The sequence below is a fragment of the Octopus bimaculoides genome, chromosome 20 (genome assembly GCF_046866305.1).
Source record: "Octopus bimaculoides isolate indiv1 chromosome 20, ASM4686630v1, whole genome shotgun sequence".
Classification (NCBI taxonomy): domain Eukaryota; kingdom Metazoa; phylum Mollusca; class Cephalopoda; order Octopoda; family Octopodidae; genus Octopus; species Octopus bimaculoides.
This window is the reverse complement of record NC_142947.1, coordinates 34389998-34413024: the sequence shown is the minus strand read 5'-3', so window position 1 is coordinate 34413024 and position 23027 is coordinate 34389998. Positions and strand designations below refer to the sequence as shown.

Sequence of the window (23027 nt, the reverse complement as noted above, 5' to 3'; positions counted from 1 at the left end):
GAAGAAACAATAAATCATATTGTTTCTGGCTGTCCAGTCCTGGCTAAGAAGAAATATATTCACAGACACGACATAGTGCAGTGAAAGCACGTGATAAAAATAAGACTACTATATAATAATAATAATAATAATAATAATAATAATAATAATAACAACAACAACAAAGATAAACTTTCAAAGTACAAAAATCTGGAAATAGAGGTAACTCGAATGTCGAGTCTAAAAACAGAAACAATTCCTATCACAGTGGACACATTGAGGTATGATAAAAAATATTCAGGCAAATAATAATAACGAAGATAAACTTTCAAAGTACAAAAATCTGGAAATAGAGGTAACTTGAATCTGAAGTTTAAAAATAGAAGCAATTCCTATTATAGTGGGTGCATTAGGTATGATAAAAAAAATATTCAGGCAAATCTGGAGCCTAAAAACAGAAACAATTCATATAATAGCAGGCGGAGTGGTCGTATTTGCACTATCAATGCTAACTTTCGAAAATTAAACAAGACAAATTATAATGAAATGAAATTAAGGAAAATAGAATTAAAAAAAAAAAAAACTCACGTCATTGCATATTTGTTGAACCTCATCGGTAGCCGGTTCCGGAGCAGTCCAAAAAGGCAGTCCAGGGATTATTATGTTCGCCATCGTAATTAATCAAGAAAAGAGTCGGCAGATCTATATGAACCAGTGGACAACGCCAGAGGATATATAGTAAAAAGAAAATCTATGGAAGCCACTACAAATAGAAATGCGATATTTTCAGTTTCAACGACTTCCCGGTCTATTTATGATTTGTTCTTTTATTCTTTTACTTCCTTCTTTCATTGGACTGTAGCTGTATCTTGCTGGGTTTAGTCGATCAAATCAACCCCAGGTATATTTTTCTTAGTCCGATACTTATTCTATCGGTCTTTTATAGTGAAGCGCTAAGTTTAAGAATACAAGTTGTGAAGGAGTGTGCAGAGAAACAAAAGGACAGCAACACACACACACACACATAGATTTAGACAGATTTATAGGTATAGATACATGAAGGGCTTTAATCAGTTTCTGTCTACCAAATTCTCTCACAAATCATTGCTAGGCCCGGGGCTATACAAGTGTCGCACAATGAGACTGAACCCGAAACCACTTGGTTGCGAAACGAACTTCTATTTTTTTATTTCCCCATCCCACCCATTATTGCACCTAATGAAGATACCTTATGGTTCAGACCTATAATTTCCAGTCATAACGGTTTGAATAAAACACTTTACAAAATAATTTGCCGCCCCGATTCAACTTTCAATTTTATGCAAGTGTAATTTATATCGAAAATTTTAATATAAAAGATAATACGTTTAATCCATGGTCAGCCCAAATTGAGAAAACTTATGGCAATAGACGGTCCAACCGTAACCATTCAGTCTTTTCTAAAAAACAAAAAAATATTCGTCAGACTACATTACTCTCTGTCACTATCTCTTTTCTGATAAAATAGTTAACGCTCCAAAGCAGAAATTGTTGAAAATTATTTCTTGATGGTCTGATTCAATTGTATACAATATGAATCAAAATTAATGAAGTTTAAAATTATAGTATATAACAATATAAGTCAATACGTATTATTTTAAGTTGATATGAATAACACTTAATGCAATTAAGAATAATTAACAATTATACTCAATACTTGATTGGCTCCAAGAATGAAGAAATCACTTGCCAATTTTTGCTGCCTTCATTTTCTACCCTCGTAAATTCCTTTATATATGAGCGACAAGTGCAATATTTTTAATTTATTAGAAAGCACACAACTTCAACATGAGAATAGCGCTTTCCAAGTGGGCACATGTAACTTCAAAGTGAGATTTCAGATCTTCTTCCACTTCAGATCTTCTTCCGTATTTTATCCGCCTTTTTTTCCTCAGGGTTTGTATAGGTGTATGAAATATTTCAGTCGTGACTGCTTTTGATCTTCCCTGAGCAAGCGAGGCACTAATTTTGCTACAGTTCTTTCCATTCGCAATTCTTCAGTCAAAATTCCTCGGCAGGAGCTCCAGGACACACTAGTTACATTAAGAAGTCCGTCAACTGTTCGGTGACGGTTCTCCAAGATCAGTTCATGAATTTTCATAATGCTTTCTTTCGTTCAGAAGGTCGATGGTCGCCCTAAAGTGGTTGGTCTTCAAGCGACAAGTGAACATTCCTACATCGTGAAAACGACGCGTAAACTTGTGATTTGCTTATGGCACCGTCCTTGTAAGCTGTCTGAAGCATGACAACTGTTTCGGCCGCCGTTTTCCACCGCAGAAAACATAATTTCACTGTTCCTTCGTTTAAGCCAACTAAAAAGTCGGTGAACAGAGGAGAAGCACTGCAACACAAAGACGCACCACGTAACAGTAGGACGCCACAGGACAACGCCGATCGGCAGAATGATTTCGGAGAGTTGCAACTAGTGGATTCTAGTTGTGAGAGTCTGAATTACAGTCAATAGTCATATTGACTGCATTCAATAAAACAGTGGCCCACAATGTGTTTGTGGTGACAATACTCATACCAACATTTAGGCTACTTGATTAAACACTTGAGATCTGAGCCATTGATGTGAAAACTCGAAAAATACTAACAAGCACTCATAATTTCCACAAACAGTGAAGTAGACCGCCTCTACCTATAGAAGGCAGGAGACCGAGGTGCTATTATTGTGGAAACGATCAGCATGTCAAGGTCGACTGCCCGAAATGCAAGGAGGTGCATCGGACCCTACTACCGACACCAGAACCGAGGGCACCTCCAGTAGAGCAACAGCAGAAACCAACCCAAACATCAACACCATCACCACCAACAGCAACAACAGCGACACCGCCTCCAGCCGTCGCCAGGGAACCACATATATCCATCTATACATACATACTACATACATGTATATACACACACACACACACACACACACACACACACACACACACACACACACACACACACACACACACACACACACACACACACATATATGTATATATGTATGTATATATATATATATATATATATATATATATATATATATATATATATATATATTTATACATATATATATATATAAGTAAGAATTATTAATTTATTAATATATAATTAAATTTCTTTTCTTCTACTAATAAAATACGGATTATACATGATTGGGTGCTGCTCACATTCTGCAGCAGGACAGGTACACGAAACATCATCACCAGGGTGCGGGGAGGCAGCAGCAGCCATTAAGTTCGTGAAAGAGGGAGAGAGATCAGTATGGTTAGCAAAAACAATACATAACTTGCTGCATGGATCTCAACCATGGGATATGAATATGGAGTTAGAGGAGAAATTGCAGTTTCCCCAGGTTGTTCATACAACCCTGAGGCCAGATATGGTCCTGTAGTTCGAAAAGGTCAAGAAAATTATCATATTTGAACTCACAGTCCAGTGGGAAGAGAGGTGTGATGAGGCCCATGAACGGAAGCCTGCCAAATATGAGAGCCTTCTGCAAGGTTGTGGGGGAAAGGGATGGCAGGTATGACTTTTCCCAGTCGAGGCTGGTTGTAGGGGATTCCCTGCTCAGTCGGCATGGGGATGAGAGGTAAGAAGTGAGGGGTGGCAGTGCGCAGGACGGGAGAGGCTGTCGAAAGAGCCTCTTGTTGGCTTTGGAGCAAGACAGAAGAGTAAATCTGAAAACCAGGACGAAATGAGGAGCAGTGACTTGGGCAACATGGACTGACCCACCAACTGTTGGGGGTTACGGTTCAGGATCGAAACACCCGATGAATATTGGATACCACCTGATGACGTCAGTTCTTCATGACCAAAGCTCCATTCACTTTGATGAATAGAAACAGTACTACACACACACACACACACACGTGTGTGTGTGTGTTTACGCATGTATGTATGCATGTATTTCGGTGCGAATTATTTTTTATACGGTACTGTATTTTACAATCATGTATATAATAATAATGGTATTTTTATATAAGCTTATAGCTAGCAATCTCTAAGGAAAATAGTATAATAAAGGAGCATATAAGGCCTCGACAGAAAAAAGGCTTTCTTATCCGCGTGGGACTCGAACCCATATCCCTTTGTTCACGTGACTTAAAGCTTATATAAAAATACCATCATTATTATTTACAGGAATGTGAAACACAGCGCCGTATAAAAAACCATTCGCACCGAAAGCATATAGAAAGTTTGTTTACATAAAAACAAATACGAACTAATACAGTTCTTAAAGTTGACAGAAACGAGGAGACTAATTCTCTGGTGTAAAAGTAACACACTTAGTCGCGTTAAGAAATAGATGTGGGTTCGAGTCCCACGCGGATAGTAAAGCCTTCTTATTTCTGTCGAAGGCTTATATGTTCGCATGTATGTATGTGTAAATACATAAACACACACGCACATATATATATATACATACATACATATATGTATGTATGGCCATGATAGATCGCTGACCACGACATTTAAAGTTTTTTTCTCCTTGTTTTTTGCCTTATTTCTTTCTGTTGAAGAGTGTAGCTCGAAACGTTAAAGACTTTCTCTATTCCCGAGCGTTAAACTAATACATCCTTTTGTTGTTTACATCACCTGTCCTCGTCTGTTGTTTTTTTCGTAAATTCTCCCATATATGTGTGTATATATATATATATATATATATATATATATGACGAGAAAGTTTGGAGTTCTGTTAGGATTCAGTCGAATGACGTAATGTAATAGGGAAATACAACGATTGCTCAATTTGACTCACCCTTAAAAACATCAACTTGAACTACGATTAACAAAAAGTTGTGATGTTATAGTTGCCTAACAATAAATGGATGTAGGCGGTTGTTATTGAGCTAATCCAAGAACGGGAGAATGAATGTATGAATAGAGAAACAACTAGTATTGATTTTGATTATACTCTTTCTATATTCTTTTCTACTCTAGGCACAAGGCCCGAACATTTTGGGTTGAGGGCCAGTCGATTAGATGGATCCCAGTACGCAACTAGTACTTAATTTATGGACCCCGAAAGGAGGAAAGGAAACGTCGACCTCGGCGGAATTTGAACTCAGAATGTAGAAATAATGGTATGTATATAGTGAAACATAATTACTGAGCTGTAACAAGAGAGTAGAAAAAAAGGAAGAAATGAAGTAGGCGTGCAGAAGGCTGTGCAGAAAGTCTCCGCACATTTTCTCACTTCTTTATTTCTTAACAGAATGCAGGTGTGCAGAAAGGCGTGCAAAAAGTCTCTGCACACATTTATACTTCCTTATTTCTTATGAATTACTCCATTGTAACAATTCACCAATCTTTTTTCAGTATATAAATGTCATAATCTCGGAAGCCTATATCAGTTGTTTACCTCTTCAGTCTTTTAATCTACACAAAGGCACAAACGCCCCCCCCCCACATTTACACAAACTACACATACACACACATGCACACAAACACACCCTTTTCCGCTCTATCACCAACAGAAGTGATCCTGAGGCTTACAGAAAAACATACACAGAAGAACACTCTTTCACACATACGTACTAACACACTTACGCATGCTCACATGCACACACACACACACACACACACAGATACACGCACTCACACACATCATAGGTTAGCATATGTAGGGTATACATATTTAACCCTACTGTGTACTTTGTGTAAACGTGTGTGTGTGTGTGTGTGAGCGTTGGTGTCTTTGAGCAAATTAAAAGACTGAAGAGGTAAACAACTGATATAGGCTTCCGAGATTATGACATTTATATACTGAAAAATGATCGGTGACTTGTTACAATGGAGTAATTAATAAGAAATAAGGAAGTATAAATGTGTGCAGAGACTTTTTGCACGCCTTTCTGCACACCTGCATTCTGTTAAGAAATAAAGAAGTTAGAAAGTGTGTCGAGACTTTCTGCACAGCCTTCTGCACGCCTCCTTCTTTTCTTCCTTTTTTTCTACTCTCTTGTTACAACTCAGCAATTATGTTTCGCTATATAGATACCATTATTTCTACGTTCTGAGTTCAAATTCCGTCGAGGTCGACACATAGAGATACACACACTCACACACATATAGGTTACCATATGTAGGTTATACATATTTAGCCCTACATGTAGTAACCTAATGTTCGAAGAACCTCCTCATATATTTAGAGACATTCTGCACTTATCTAGGAGAAAATTGGAAATATAAAAAAGGAAAGTTCAGTTGATACCTTTATAGTAGGTTGAGGCTTAGAGGAGGGTACAGTGATATTTCCCGGAGAAGGGGATTCTCTTCCTAATTAAATTTTTACTTGGGGTGGGGAGTATACCATATAAAAAGATACTTCTTGGTGAGGGGCTGCATAGCCCTTATGGTATGAAATGTCGGGAGAGGTAAATTCCTCAGTAAACCCAACTCCATACAGGTATGGGGGTATTTAAAAACTTGTAATTGAGAAAACAGTTTTAATGGGGCTATTGAAAAATGTTTTATGTTTTGCTAACATTTAGCCTTAAATTATTGAGTTAATTTTTTTATTATAGAGTAGCTAATAAAAGCTATTAATTTTAGTTTTAAAATCTAAATATATTTTAAAATTTCAATTATAGCTACAATATTTCAAGTATGAATATACTTCTCCTGCACTTTTTCAGGTTTAATAACTTAAGAATATTAACCTCCATATGTCCGTATTTTTAATTGTAATCCACTTTTTACCAGGAAATGCAATTAAACTAATAAATAGTGACAATTAATAAATTATAATTTTATTTGATTAAAAATTTTTCATTTTATTTAATACTTTGGTTAAATAATTTTTGAAATATTTTTCATGTTTGATGATTGAATTAAAATAAGAACAAGTATTAATCTAAACAATTAAAAAATGAATTGTAACTAAGATTAGAAAATGAGCAAACGTGGAGACATACTCTCATGGCAGGGCACTACCTTTGTAGAGAACGACCTTTGTAGAGATAATTATTAGAATAAATTAATAGAAATAGATTTATGCTAGAAAGGTGGTGTGTGTTTACAGCTTGATGCTGGACATTAAGCAGTGTTAGATTGCCAACATATTAAATAAGTTGTAAATAAGGATTAGTTTGTTGGATCATGCAAAAAAAAAAAAAAAAAAAATCGGTGACTGGTGAATCTGCAAACTTTTTTCATTGTAGCTATCAAAAAACGCAGGTTGCTGTGATGGAAATGCTAAATAATGATTCAAACTACCTAAATGCAAGATATAAACCATTACTATATTAGTCAATTAAACAGTCATTCAAACTAAAAAGTTAATCAATTATAAGAATTATAATTGTAAATTTGATTTAGTATTCAATCATTAATTAGTAACTAAAAGAAGCATGTATGTACTTATATATGTTTGAAGATAATCAAACCGAATTTTCATTATTTCGAGTCACTCACCCAATGAATATTTCTGCCGAATTTAGTAAAAGTTCGTTCAGCCGTTTTCCAGTAATTTTGCAAACACACAAACAGACGTAGACGAGTGATTACAAACTCTGCTTTCGGTGACGCGCGCTGGGTAGCTGTAACAAAACATCATAACATCATAATATCAAAACATCATAACATCTTTTGTAATGTCAACAACGTGAACTAACTTCGTTAATTGTAAGTTTTCATTAACCAGGCAACGAGGCCAGACATCAGACATTCATCCACATCTAATTCTATAGGAATCAATACAGGTGAAATTGTTCATTGCATTACTGCTTTCCCGTGACTTAAAAACAGCCGTTTTACATTTTGTTTTGTTTGCACATCTTAAAAATTTACTGGATTACATAAAAATGGATCTAAATTTGATAAATTTAATTATTTTATATTGTAGAGAGAATATGCAATGTATATGTGTTCCATATGCAATTCATTTGATATTGTGAATACAAAACAACTGTACATATATTTTTTTCTACTCTAGGCACAAGACCCGAAATTTTGGGGGAGGGGACAGTCGATTAGGTCGACCCCAATACGTAACTGGTACTTAATTTGTCGACCCCGAAAGGATGAAAGGAAAAGTCGACCTCGGCGGAATTTGAACTTAGAACGTAAAGACAGACGAAATACTGCTAAGCATTTCGCCCGGCGTGCTAACGTTTCTGCCAGCTCGCCACCTTAGAAATCAAATGTTTCATACACCTATAAAAATTCTGGAGAGAAAAGTGTCAGAAAAGACTTTTCTATTGACTCATTTAAGAGTTGAATTAATTTAAGTTTTGTTTAAAGTGAAATATGCTTTGAAATCTCATTTCGAAGTGATATGTGCTCACTTGGAAAGCGCTATTCTCATCTTGAAGTGATGTTCTTACTAATAAATTACAAATATTGTAAAAAAAAAAAAAAAAAAAAAATACGTGGGTAGAAAATGAAGGCAGAAACAAATTAGCAAGTAATTTCTGCATTCTTGGAGCCAATCAAGTATTGAACGTAATTATGATTTATTCTTAATTGGATTAAGTGTTATTCATATATATATATATGTAAAGATGAGAATGTTTGTCTGTCTGTCTATCTGTCTGTCTGTCCGTCTGTTTGTGTGAATCCCTAAAACTTGAGAACTACACAACCGATTTCATTCAAATTTTACACATGCCTTACTTAGGGTCCATGTAGTGTCATAGGCCCCAAAAATTTTAACTTCTTGCCTCCTGCGAGCCCAGAGCACTATCATATGTCCTCCACTATTTCAGCATTACGTGTCAAAAATGAAACAATAACATCTCTCTATTGTAATGTCAGATATTTTCACTTTAATAGTTTCACTTTAATACAGAAACTATTAAAGCGAAACTATTATCTCACATATATACAGGCATACATACATATATATATATACGTAGGTAAATTGAAATTTAGAGGTAATACTTAACAATTGTAAGCACCTGTGTATTACAGCTAGTGGTTGCGGTGAAAGAATAAATTGTAAATCCCAAAAATAACAACAAAACTACAAAGGATTCCGCGGTACACGTGTTTCAAGCTTTACATGTGCATAATATAATATAATATAACATAATATAATATTGTAAATTATACACATATTATATCATGTTATATTATATTATATTATACACATGTAAAGCTTGAAACACGTGTACCGCGGAATCCTTTGTAGTTTTGTTGTTATTTTTTGGATTTACAATTTACATATATATATACATACATATATATGTGTCTTGCAAACAACTTGCACATGCAAGTGCTACCAGTCAAGAATTCCGCATACCGGAAGCCAGCAAGTGTATGGGGTCATCTGCACAAATGTATATATATATATAGATATGTATATATATATATATATATATATATATATATATATATATATATATATATATATATATATATATATATATATACATACATGTATATATATATATACATGTATATATATAGATGTATATGTATAGATGTATATATATAGATATAGATGTATATGTATACATGTATATGTGTAGACGTATATATATAGATGTAGATGTAATATGTACACACATATATATATATATACATATATACATATATACATGCATACATATATCCACCCATACACACACACACACACACACACACACACACACACACACACACACACACACACACACATATACATAAGTGCAGGTGTGGCTGTGTGGTAAGAAACTTGCTTCCAAAACACATGGTCCAGGGTTCAGTACCACTGTGTGGTGACTTGGCATGTATCTTCTCCATGACCTCCATTTTTCAGGAGCAAAATCCTTTTAACAGGTTCCATAAAACTGGAATTTTGGAATCTGCGCATAAAGATCAGTAGTATGGGATGCATGTGTCATGATTAGAATTTTTTAGGGTGTGTAAAGAGAGAAAGAACCCTCATCTGCAATTTTGATGAAAATCGAATCATAGTTATTCCAGTTCATTAGAGAAATTATAACAGAAAAGTCTAATTCTTCAATTGCTTGTAACACGGGCAACGCCGGGTATCTCTGTTAGTATCAATCTAAAATAATATGTATTGACTTGTATTGTTACATACTATAATTTTAAACTTTATTAATTTTGGTTCATATTGTACATCGACAACTGAATCGAACCGTCAAGTAATAATTTTCAACAATTTCTTTTTCGGACCGTTAACTATTTCATGAGAAAAGAGACAGAGACCGAGGGTAATGTGGACTGGGGTATATTTTACTTTTAGAAAAGACTAAATGAGTACGGTTGGAACGTCTTCGGCCATAATATTTCTCAGTTGGGGCTGGCCTTAGGTTAAACATATTATCTCTTGAGTGGCTGTGTGGTAAGTAGCTTGCTTACCAACCACATGGTTCCGGGTTCAGTCCCACTGCGTGGCACCTTGGGCAAGTGTCTTCTACTATAGCCTCGGGCCGACCAAAGCCTTGTGAGTGGATTTGGTAGACGGAAACTGAAAGAAGTCCGTCGTATATATGTATATATATATATATATATATATATATATATATATATATATATATATATATATATATATATATGTGTGTGTGTGTGTGTGTGTGTGTGTGTGTTTGTGTGTGTGTGTTTGTCCTCCCAGCATTGCTTGACAACCGACGCTGGTGTGTTTATGTCCCCGTCATTTAGCGGTTAGGCAAAAAGAGACCGATAGAATAAGTACTAGGCTTACAAAGAAAAAGTCCCGAGGTCGATTTGCTCGACTAAAGGCGGTGCTCCAGCATGGCCGCAGTCAAATGACTGAAACAAGTAAAAGAGTAAAAGAGATATAAATTACACATGCATACAATTGTAAACTGAATCGAAGAGTCAAATTTTGTAAAATGTTTTATTCAAATCTTTATCACTAGGAATTACCGGTCTGAACCATACGGTGTGTTCATTAAGTGCAATAATGGGTGGGTAGGTTGGTGGTGAAATAAAGATTGGAAGTTCCTTTCGCAACCAAGTGGTTTCCAGTTCAATCCCATTATGCGACATTTTGAGCAAGTGTCTTCTTGTATAGCCCTGGGTCAATCAATACCTTGTGAGTGAATTTGGCAGACAGAAACTGATGGAAAGCCCTTCGTATACCTATACCTATCCATTTGTCTAAAATCTATGTATGCGCGTATGTGTTGCTGTCTTTTTGTTTCTCCCCACACCTGTTCACAACCTGTATTGGTTTCTTGCATTCTGAAACAGTGCTTCAGTTAAAGAACTGATAAATTAAGTACTAGGCTGAAAAAATATATATGGGATCCATTTGATCGACGAAACCCGACAAGGCACAATCGTAGTTCAATTACAGCAGGAAGTAAGAGAATAAAAGAATAAATCATAAATGAACCGGGAAAGTCATTGAAGGTGAAAATATCGTATTTCTACCTGTAGCGGCTTCCGTAGGTTTTTCCTTTTGTTACTTTTCTCTGCCGTTGCGCACTAGTTTATAGAGAACTACACTAACAGGCTTGAGGCTACTTCCTTGTTAATCAGTGAATCTGCTGACTCTTTTCCTGATTTATCATGGTAGAAAACATAATACATGGTGGATGGACACTTCCAAAAGTTGCTACCGATGAAATTCAAATCATGTGCGACAAGGTGAGATCTTTTTAAAATTTTATTTTCATTAATTATATTTCATCGTAAATAGTCATGTTTAATTTTCCTAGGTTTGCATTGATAGGCCATATATGACCACTCCGTCTTTTAAAAGAAAGAAAACATTTTGTTGTGTTTTTGTTCTCTTTATTTCTGTTTTATTCCGATTTAGTGAGATTGTGGACTGAACGATGCGTTGTATTCTTGAGCAAGACACTTCATTTCACGTTGATCTGCGATCACGTTAACGTCTAACATTGGCATACTATGCACCTGGAGGGGCAATGTCAATTTGATGAAGGGAATGTCTGAGGTGTGCGCAGGATGATGAAACTGTCTTGCATGCACTCGTTCAGTGTCCGTGTATTACTGACTAGTGGAGCTTTGTCGAACAGCTATTATCGCGTGTAGGACGGATCCTATTATCGCCTCTCCGCCTTCCTTTGACCGGGAAGGAAAGGCAATTTTCCTCTGACTGGTGGATATGGCGAAGGAGATAGTATTGTAGTAACGCCTGCGCATGCATAGTCTTACGCATGCGTAAAATTAAACAAGCAAGCGTCTCCCGCTCAATTCATTCTCTTTCTCGCTGGCCAGCGATTGAGCATGGACGTGTGTTTAAAAGCTGTCCCTATATCTTTCGGTCTTATACTTGACAGCTCGTTATTCTCACCTCTAAAGATGTATAACTAAAAGATATGTATGTTTATCACCTAAATAAATGTTGTTTGAGTTGTTTAGTCTGGAGTTCAGCGTTCCGTCTATTTCTTCAATTTTATAGTAGAAAGTCAGGTATACAATCTAAAGATGTATAACCCACTTTCTACTAAAGTATGGTAAACGAGACGAAAGGTTTGAAGACGGATACTTACCCCTTCGGCCAAGCCCTCATCGACTTTTCAAGTTTTACTTGAAAAGGAAAGTGAGGGTAGAAAGAGAAGTTCCGGCCCGAGTAAGTTTGCTGAGAGGTGGGTGTATTTGGCAAGGATGGCCTGCGGGAATGAACTTTCGTGGCGGTCGGAATAACCAAGTTATGTGGGGTTCTACTGTTGTCCCTGTGAAGAACTCCCCCTTTTGGGGAATTTTTATTGTTAAATTGTTTTGTTATTTTCTTTTTGTTACTTGCTGTATAGAGACATTGTTCAACACCCCCACTTGTCCCTTGTATTGTATTGTCCCTATTTATTTTGTGTTCGGCCCTTGTGGCCAATAAAAGAAAGTATTATTATTATTATTATTATTATTATTATTATTATTATTATTATTATTATTGTTCAGTAGTTTTATTTTTATAACGTGCTTTCACTTCACTACCGAGCGCAGCTCTGTGCGCCTTGGGTATGTGCTGTGGTTTGCTGTGGTGCTCTTATGGTTACTGTATTGAAAGTGTTTTGCGTAGGATGTGTGCAGTACCCAGTAGTGCAATTTTCTGTATGTTATATATATTTGTAAGTCCTGGTGTTTTTGTTATGTATTTGTCTGAATATTTTTTTATTATACCTAAGGCACCTACTATGATAGGAATTGTTTCTGCTTTTAGATTCCACATTCGAGTTATCTCTATTTCCAGGTCTTTGTATTTTGAAAGTTTTTCCATTTCTTTTAGGGAAACGTTGTCATCTGCTGGTATTGATACATCAATTAGAAAGCATTTTTTTCCTTCATCCTCTTTGACAACTATATCTGGTCTATTGGCCTTAATTTCTCTCTCTCTGTGTATTGGCATATACCAGAGTATGGTTGCTTTCTCGTTTTCTGTGACCTTTTCTGGCGTGTGTTTATACCATCTTTTTTCTGTTGTTATTCCATAGTGTTGGCATAGCTTCCAGTGTATATAGGTCCCAGCTCTGTCGTGTCTGTGAATATATTCCTTCTTAGCCAGGACTGGGCAGCCAGAGATAATATGATTTATTGTTTCTTGTCCATCTCCACATATTCTACAGTTACTTGTTATATTTCTTTTCATTATGTGCTTTTGGTAATTTCTGGTGGGGAGGCTTTGGTCTTGTGCAGCAATTAAAAATCCTTCAGTCTCTGCTTTGAGTCCTGAACTTCTCAGCCATTGCTGGGATTTTTCTCTGTCTATTTCTTTCGCATTTAGTTTAGCCCAGTATTTACCATGTAGGGGCTTTTCTTGCCATCGTTTTATCATGGTTCGTTGCTGTTCTAGTTTTAGTTGCTGTTCTAGTTTTATTATTATTATTATTATTATTATTATTATTATTATTATTATTATTATTATTATTCAGTAGTTTTATTTTTATAGCGTGCTTCCACTTCACTACCGAGCGCAGCTCTATGTGCCTTGAGTATGTGCTGTGGTTTGCTGCGATGCTGTTATGGTTACTGTATTGAAAGTGTTTTGCGTAGGATGTGTGCAGTGTCCAGTAGTGCAATTTTCTGTATGTTGTATATATTTGTAAGTCCTGGTGTTTTTGTTATGTATTTGTCTCAATATTTTTTTTATCATACCTAATGCGCCTACTATGATAGGAATTGTTTCCGTTTTTAGATTCCACATTCGAGTTACCTCTATTTCCAGGTCTTTGTATTTTGAAAGTTTTTCCATTTCTTTTAGGGAAACGTTGTCACCTGTTCGTATAGATACATCAATGAGAAAGCATAAAATTGTAAATATTACCATTTGCTTTCAGGTAAAGCAGCAAATTGAAGACAAAGTAAAGAGAAACTTTGAAAAATTTGAAACTAAGCTGTACAGATGCGAGATAGTAAATGGAGTACAATATTTGGTAAAGGTAATTGTTGTTATGTATGTTATATATTTATTCCATAATTATTTATATTTGGTTGACTTGTCTTATTTTAATTTTTACTTTTGCAGCCTTAACAGTCTTTTCTTCATTCATTTTACATCTGGTTTTTCATCCATCCATTCCTCCGTTTGTCTGTCCGTCCGGCTCTGTGGTTAAGATGCTTTCTTCCCAAACACCTGACTTTCGGTTTAGTTCCACTGGGCAACACTTAGGGCAACTGTTTTCTATCAAGACTTTGGCAGCCATCAAATCTTCCTGTCATGTAGGTGTTGGTTATAGAGCATTTATTTTGCAGTCTGTCAGTTCCATTCTCAGAAATCTGACTGTAGGTCTGCAGCACAAACAAAGAAGATGGATTCAATTGGTCTCAGTTTTCTGCAATTCATTAAAAGTCCTTAGCAAAGTAACCTGTAATTAAAGGACTAGCATTGCAAATGGCATTACAATTGTTTGAGTAATTTTAAGGGTTTATAGATATGGATGACTTTCTTAATGCTACATTCTATAAATATAAAGTGAGCATAGTCCGAGGTATATTTGTAGACAATTTCATTAAAAAAATATCCATTCTCCTGAAAGTTAAGACGAATTGAAGTGGTCTCCGGTGAATTTTCCGGAAATCCTCCTCACCCCCTCCTAAAACACTTATTCTCCCTAAATTTTGTATATTCGGAATCTGCATGACATAAAACATCGTAGAAAATTTCATTCAGAAATATCCAAATTCGGGGTGGGGGTGGGGGGCAGAAAGCCTGTGGTGAGATGGTACCAACTGCCAATGATCTCATAATGCATGTGCTCCCAAACATTGCACAAAACTTTACAAACAGCTAATGGCTCTGTGAGCGAGCCATCTTAGCTCCACGTAATGATGCTGTAAACAAAATCACTGATATCTCTTGCAGCTGTAGCCCGGACAAGAACAGTCTTTCAGTTTCCTCGACACTGTCATTGATCAGGACCAGGGTATAGTTTTTCCAACTGAGTTTGGGATGCTACCTCACAAGTTAACACATAAAAATGGGGCCCCAATCATGCTGCTCAGGAATCTGGAGTCGCCTTGTCTGTGCAATGCTACCAGACTGGTGGTGAAAGCAATGCTACCCCAAGTCCTAGAGGCAACAATAATGACTGGGATCTATAAGGGTGAGGATGTCTTCATTCCACGGATCCCGTTAATCCCATATGACCTTCCCCTTGAATTTAAACGATTCCATTTCTCAGTGAAACTTAGTTTCGCTATGTCAATAAGCACATCTCAATCTTGCTTCACTCATGGGAAATTATATGTAGGATGTTCGCGAGCTAGAAGTCCCCAAGTCTTTTCATGTATACACCAATTAAAGAACACCCAAAACATTGTATATTTAGAAGCTCTTGATAATTAAACTGTGATTGGTTTCCGTATTTGTTTCAATACATTTGTTTATACACACGTCATTTGATAGAATTTTTGTTAAATGTACTTATATATATTATATACACACACATACATAGTACATATGTAGGAATGCATACGTACATACATACAAAGATACATACTTACATGCATGTTTCAATCCAGAGGATGCTTTTTGACAGAAATGAACTGAGGGTTACTAATTGTACCACGCAATTTCCGGTATGTAAACACACACACACAAAAGCACGCACATACACACACACGCACATAAACATGTGCGCACGCATACGTACATGCACAAAACTCTCCTACATCCGATAGGTTTCTTTCAGTTTCCATGAACCAGGCTCACTTACAATGATTCTCTGGCTATAGTGGCTTCATGATCCTGTGGTTATAGTGGAAAGCATTTCGCCAAATTTCCATGCATGGGTCGGGACTCAAATACTGGTGGTTCTGAAGCAAACCACATAGCCGTGCCTGTACATAGTTTTCGTCTGCTAAATCCACTCACAAGACTTTGGTTGGACCAAGACCATAATAGATAGCACATACGGAAAGTACTGAACACACACGCACGCACACACACACACACACACACACACACACACACACACACACACACACACACACACACACACACACTCGGACGCACACTCACACACACGCACAGACACAATTAGTTAAATTTTGCGCGCGCATAATCAGTTAAATTTGCGCGCGCACAATCATTTAAATTTTCATTTGTAAAATTGTAAACTGTAACGTTAAATCTTAGATAATTATTTCAAGTGTTTACTTTTATTTTACAGATTCAGGTTGGAACAGAAATATGTATTCATATAATGATCTATCAACTGCCTTATCTTCCCCCTCTACCCTTGCAAGTGGTTGCTGTAAAAGATCATGTGACGCTTGATTCCCCCTTGGAACCTTTTTAGATGGAACATCTTGTAATGTAATTTATGTCTAGAAATGTCATTTTTGGAATAAAAGATACTTTAGAAATCTAATAAAAGTGTATCAAACGAATATATTGGTAGTCTAAATATAAATAGGAAACTATAATACTAAAGAATTCATTTTATAGATCTTGATGAGTTTCTTTATGATGATCGGTGTATGACTATTGGTTCAAAATATAGAATGAAATAAAGCTACTCACAAACTTAATTTGTTTCTTGATTTTGATTCTTGATTGTAACAGTATTTCTCACCCATTACTTGCAATCATGATGAATGCCACAAAATCTCATTATAGGTAAGTATCGTTGGGCAAGACATGTACTTCACAAACTAACACACTGGTTTGATTCATGATTGTAGACATTCCTCTGCAATCACACCACTATTAGAATATATTTGAAACGTTGTCTTTAAATCATTATTCTTTTATCTTTGCTTTTCATGCTGGCAAGGTTTGGATGAGTCGTCACAATCTAAATCAGTCCATGTTTAGAGATACTATCCTCCTAAATGATTTGGGCTTGGTTTCTACTACTAGATACCTTTTTCTAATAATTACAATACAGAGACTACAGGGCACATTTTATCATGGTACCAGCACATCCTCAGCTTGTTTACTAACGACTTTACAGAGTAAACTGACAAGGTTTTATTATGGCTTCGACAGGTGTGAGGTTGCCTTGAATCCTTAAGTTTAAAGAGTCCTCATTACTCTAATGTGTTTGTCCAGGAAAATGTGACTGAAGAAAAAATATTATACGTTCTGTTTTTTAGTATGTTTTTAATGATTGGTTGCCCTTTCTATCACCAAATACTTTGCATAATGTCACCCACTGCAGCTCATTGTTTTGCCACATTACTTGTCATGGTCTTTTGTCTCACCAGACCTCCTGTGCGATCTTCATATTGCTATACAAACGTTACTTTGGCAAACCACTTTCCTTCTCATCTTACCACTATTCATGATCTTTCATCTTGCCATGTTACATCGCTATAACCTTTCGTTATCATAACGAAAGAAGGAAATATATTTATTTCTGTATAAACCAAGCGTCCAATGATCTATAACTGTCTCCTTGTCTGCAAATAAACGTGTCTCCTATTTTTCTTTGTTAGTTGCTAATAGTTAACTGTAGGTTTTTATTTTCTTCTTCCAGCCAAGTGCGACCTTTCAGGTACTTGAAAAACAAAATGTTTTCATGTATGTCATTTACCTGAATTCATGCCAATGCCTTAGTTGATTTACTTCCCTTATTTTATTTTTATATTATGCAAATTATTTCAGACCAAAACACTTTGCATAGCATATACCATTCAATACATCTATTATATATACTCAGCTACCATTCATGGATTGTAGTTATTTATAATATAGCTGTGTGATGACAACTTACACATATCAAGAATTAAAGAATGGCAGTCCCCAATCGTGCTCCTCCCTTTCATACAAATATTTTGTATTTCTAACAAAGAAAAATGTAGCAAAATGTGAAAGACACGTTTTAGCCTATTAAAACCCGAAACACTGTTAATTTCATTTAAGTTTGGTGAATGCAGTTTTCGAAACAATTTCTTTATTTTATTGATCCATTCGGAGTGTACTCTTTAATTAATGGAGATAATCTTCTTATAAAATTTTCCTATTTCAATGTTCAGTTTTCAAGCGTGAATCTGACGTGTTATACGACATCTCTTAAATGCATGTCTCCAGGCAGGGAGTCACAATATAGGTATTATAAATGTAATAAGTAAGCGAATACGTCTCTATTTTTCATTTATAATTTTGAAAAAGAGACAGAGACCGGTGTAATACACTTGATCTTCACAGGCTCTTGCAGACTAGTTTAGTTTGAACATTTCCAAGTCGTCTGCATGTCTCCAGGTGGTGGGAGGAGTCATAATAAAGGTATAAATGTAATAAGTATGCGAGTACCTCTCTGTTTTACCTTTTATAATGTAGTAAAACAAGCAGAGGTAGGTGTAGTGCACTTGATCTTCGCAGGCTCTTGCAAAATGGTGTGGTTGATGTTTAGTTTGAACATTTCCAAGTCGTCTGCATGAAAAATTCAAGTGGGGAGTGAATTAGAGATATTACAGTTCTGAGAAGTGGGTGAAATATTTAGTGTAGGATATGGGAGGTGAATGCTATATAGTTAGGGTGACAGAAAGAGGAGAGAGATATAAGTGGGATGCACCTGAAATTATATCTGCAGAAGTTCGGTGAATGGAGGCAGTTGTTGCATCATTAGAAGAAACGACAAAATATCTGTTGAATATGTTATTGTTAATAAGCTGGATAACATGTGTGTGTGATCTGGGAAGTTTGTATATGTATAGTAATTAGTAATTGTATCATCCAGGATATGTGTGTGGCACTGTAATGTAGATTTTATCTGAATTCTGTGGAGAATCTGTAGAGATATGTAGCGATCAGAGCCTAAGTACTTCTTGGTTTCCAGAAGAAAATTATGAAACAACTGAATCACTACAATTTGCAATCGGAACGTCTTTTGGCAATTTAGATATAAAGTGCTTCTTCTCAAGTTAAACAACAATAAAAACGGAGGCTGTCTTTTTGTCTCTCCATGACAACCTCCATCTGATGCGCTACATCGTAGACAAGGTAGTTAAGGAACCTGGCATGGGTGGGACCCTGATCAATTTGGATCAATCGAAGGCTTTCGATAGGGTAGACCATCAATACTTGGAGGCTGTCCTCATAGCGGCCGGCTTCGGTCCCGTTTTCCGCGGCTGGATGGCTGCCTTGTACAGAGGCATCCGTTCGGTAGTTCGCGTCAATGGGCATCTATCAAGACCCTTCGACATTGCACGTTCGGTCCGTCAGGGATTCCCCCTCTCGTCGCTTCTGTACGTATTGACTCTCGAACCACTACTGCAGAAGCTGGCGACGCTGAGGGGCCACACACACACACACACACATGCACGTACGCACATATTTATATACACAAAGACATACACATATACAAATATGCACAATCTCACACATTCAGAAGTATACACAAACAGATAGAGGTATAGACAAACAGAGAAAGGGCCGAAGAGAAGTCAGCGAGGGAGAGAAGGAAACTTTACAATTTGTTGATTAAACATGATTCATATAAACACTTTCCTTCTCCTTATACACCTAGCGATATATGATTAAAGATATAAACAGAGAGAGAGAGAGAGAGAGAGAGAGAGAGAGAGAGGTGGCAGAAACGAGAGAACGAGAGAAACATTAAAATGTCTGATGTGAAAGAAGTAAGAATTGAATCAGCGATGCTAAATAAGCAGCGCCATAACGTTCCATAGCTAACCTAGTTGTATTATATTTGTGCCATTTTTATGATATCATCAATGTAACTATTTTCTTTGTCATTCTATTATAAATATTAGCATTAGCTTCCAGGCAAAGTAGCAAAGTGAAGAGAAATTGGAGAGAGAATTTGAAAAATTTGATTCTAAGCTGTATAAGTTTCAGGAGGTAAAGAGAGTAAATTATTTGGTAAAGGTAACTGTTGTTGTGTATGTTATATATTTACTTCCTAAATATTTATATTGTTTTGATTTGACTTGTTTGTATTTTTAATATGTAGCGTAAACACTCTTAATTCATTTTATATTTGGTTTTTCATCAGACCATTTCTCCGTCTGTTCGTCCATCTCTTAGGTTATGAAGTTTGTTTCCTAGCCACTTTGGTTTCGATTCAGTCCCACTGCGCAGCACTTACGGTAAGTGACTTTTAGTAAGGCTTTGGTATCCCTCGGGATTTCCAGAGCCTTAATTGATAGAAACTGTCATGCAGGTGTTGGTTGTAAAGCCTTTATTCTGCCGTTTGTCCACGTCATTCTCATAAATCTCGATGTGGAGCTACAGCACAGACAAGAAAGATGTATTCAGTTGGTCTCATTTCATTTGAATTTATTAGAAGCACTTAGCGACGTAGCCAGTAAGTAAGGGACTAGTACTTCAAATGGTGTTGCATTTGTTTGTGTAATTCTAGGGTTTTATAAATATGGGCGACCTTCTTAATGTTGCATTCTTTAAAATATAATGTGAGCCCTGTAATAAATTTGACTGTGAGAAATACGTCGATATATCTTGCATGATGAGAAGATAATTGAATTTATCAGATTTGACAAATATCCTCATTCAATTACCATAAAATAATTAGATCTATCAGGTTTGACAATGACTATTCATTTGTTTGATCAAATACCCTCATTCAATTACCATATACATGTCGGAGTATTCCTGGGATACAAGTATCCTTAATGTAATTATCCTCTGGCAGAATTAAAATTTGACATTTTGCAACAAGGCTGGACTTTGAATTACACGTATAATTTATCTTACAGGATTCCACACAGTTTTGGATGACCCAGTCTCATTTACAAAACCTGGATCAAATTGGGGACACAAGAAAAGATATTTGTATAAGATACCTTGCAATGGGATCAAATTCAGAACACCGTGATTACAAAACAACCTTCTTAACTACTCAGCCATGCTGCACTTATTAGACAGTAAATGCATAGTAGAACCAAATCTACAATGTAGGTTCGAATCGTGGCAATGGCTATTTGATTATCTTGCAACTATGTATGACAAGTCTGATAAGTCAAGTTACGTCACCATAATAAACTACAAAGTATATTAAATGCTTTATAAATCAATGCGGTGTCCTACCGTGTTAGCAATGCTATTAAATCCTATTCACCTCTTTTAACGTCAATCAGGTTGGTAACTCAAGTATAAATGACACTAATTAGATAAGTGAAGTAATTGGCGATGTTATTTACATAAATTGATTTTTTGTTTTCCCCATATTAGTCAGTCGTTCTGGTTCGTGGCGAGGTTCATGGTTGACATTTTTTTCCATATTAGTCAGTCGATCTGGTTAGGTGCCATTTGATTAGTTAACTTGATACATAGTAATATTACACTTACCTTCTGACGTAATTTCATGGCATTTAGCTTTGTGGTAAGGTTCCTGGTTGGTATCTATACAATCTATGCATTTTAAGATCATTAATATTTTTTCTCTATCACGTGGGCTGATATGGAGATATTAATGGAAATATACAATAGGTCAGTCGTTCTGGTTAGGCTCTTATATTTGATTCGTTAACTGAATACTTGGTATAATATTACTTGGTAATATTATACTTATCTTCTGACGCAATCTCACGGCATTTAGGTTTGTTATTAGGTTTCTGGTTGGTACTTATACAATCTATACATTGTAAGTAGTTTGTGGTGTGGTTGTTGGTTGGTATATATAAAACATTTGTTTTTTTCCTATACAGATCAGTGGCTCTGATTAGTTACACACGCGCGCGCGCACGCATGTCTCCAATGTTATTTAAAAGTAAATGTTTGTTATGGACTTCCGGTAGCACATGCACGAACACAAGTGATCTCTGATTGGAATTTATATTGGCAAACATTGCATGTTCGAATATCCCAGCAACTTCATTTGCTATTCAAAAATATTCAATTTTAATGGCTTTATTTTTTTTACACATTTATCATCATTAATAGTGGTTGTTTTCTTCCTGCTTCTTTATTACTAATAATATTTTGTTTTATGCCTCTTTAAGTTTCTGACAATGCTTTGTGTTGGAAACTTTTCAGTAGCAGTATTCGCTCGTATTACTATAGCTTATGTTTCATTCTCTTTTGTACTCAATTAATATACTTCATTCATCTGTCAATGTTTTTATTTTTAATATTAAATGAACACCCTGTTAATAGCTGCCTTGCAATATTTCATCTTCTGGCTCTCTACTGTCAATTTCACTTATTCATCTGTTGCATGCTTTGCTAGCGTTTGCTAAGAATTAATATTTCATTGTTTTAACAACAATAAATATGCTTCAAGTGTTTTTCTTTTCAACATAAGTAATAAAAAGATTTCATTACTAATAAATATCTACATAGCAGCTTCTTTCGCTTCATTTTCATTTTGTATATAACACTATTTGATTATATATCTGCATGTTGTATATAAGCAAACAATAGACTTCTATCATATGGTTTGCATCAAAATGAAACAATAATATGTATGAGATGGACTTAATTTTTCACTACATATAAACGTAGATAGGATTTAGGATGATATTGTGTCTAATCACGAATACTAACTGTATTAAACAATGCATCTCCAATGTACATGGTCCCGGGTTCAGACCCACTGCGTGACAACTTGGGTAGTTGTCTTCTACTATAGCCTCGGGCCGACCAAAACCTTGTATTTAGTAGACGGAAACTGAAAGATGTTCGTTGTATACTTGTGTGTGTGTGT

At 35.9% G+C, this 23027-nt stretch overlaps 2 protein-coding genes and 1 long non-coding RNA gene across 5 annotated transcripts in view; 1 reads left to right on the top strand and 2 right to left on the bottom strand.

Annotated features, from left to right (window-relative positions):
- The window catches only part of LOC106878861 (cystatin-A5), a 9940-nt gene extending 9194 nt beyond the window's left edge, over positions 1-746 (bottom strand). Inside the window, exon 1 of the mRNA XM_014928202.3 lies at positions 568-746. Within this exon, the coding sequence (XP_014783688.1) occupies positions 568-651 (84 nt within the window). The 5' untranslated portion in view covers positions 652-746. The remainder of the gene's footprint in view (positions 1-567) is intronic.
- Positions 568-23027, bottom strand: LOC149131674 (uncharacterized). Of its 2 annotated transcripts, none has more exons than XR_016237646.1 (3): positions 21671-23027; positions 7429-7553; positions 568-932 (listed from the first exon to the last, which is right to left on the bottom strand). It is a non-coding gene; the product is annotated as an uncharacterized LOC149131674 (long non-coding RNA). The 2 variants fall into 2 exon arrangements; XR_016237647.1 differs by having other exon boundaries at positions 568-742; positions 21671-23026.
- Positions 11327-16926, top strand: LOC106878863 (cystatin-A5). Of its 2 annotated transcripts, none has more exons than XM_014928204.3 (3): positions 11327-11577; positions 14232-14347; positions 16566-16926. In XM_014928204.3, the coding sequence occupies exons 1-3, from the start codon at positions 11500-11502 to the stop codon at positions 16597-16599; spliced, it is 228 nt and encodes a 75-aa protein (XP_014783690.1). In that variant the 5' UTR covers positions 11327-11499; the 3' UTR covers positions 16600-16926. The 2 variants fall into 2 exon arrangements, with proteins under 2 accessions (XP_014783690.1, XP_014783689.1); XM_014928203.3 differs by having other exon boundaries at positions 11370-11577; positions 14232-14333.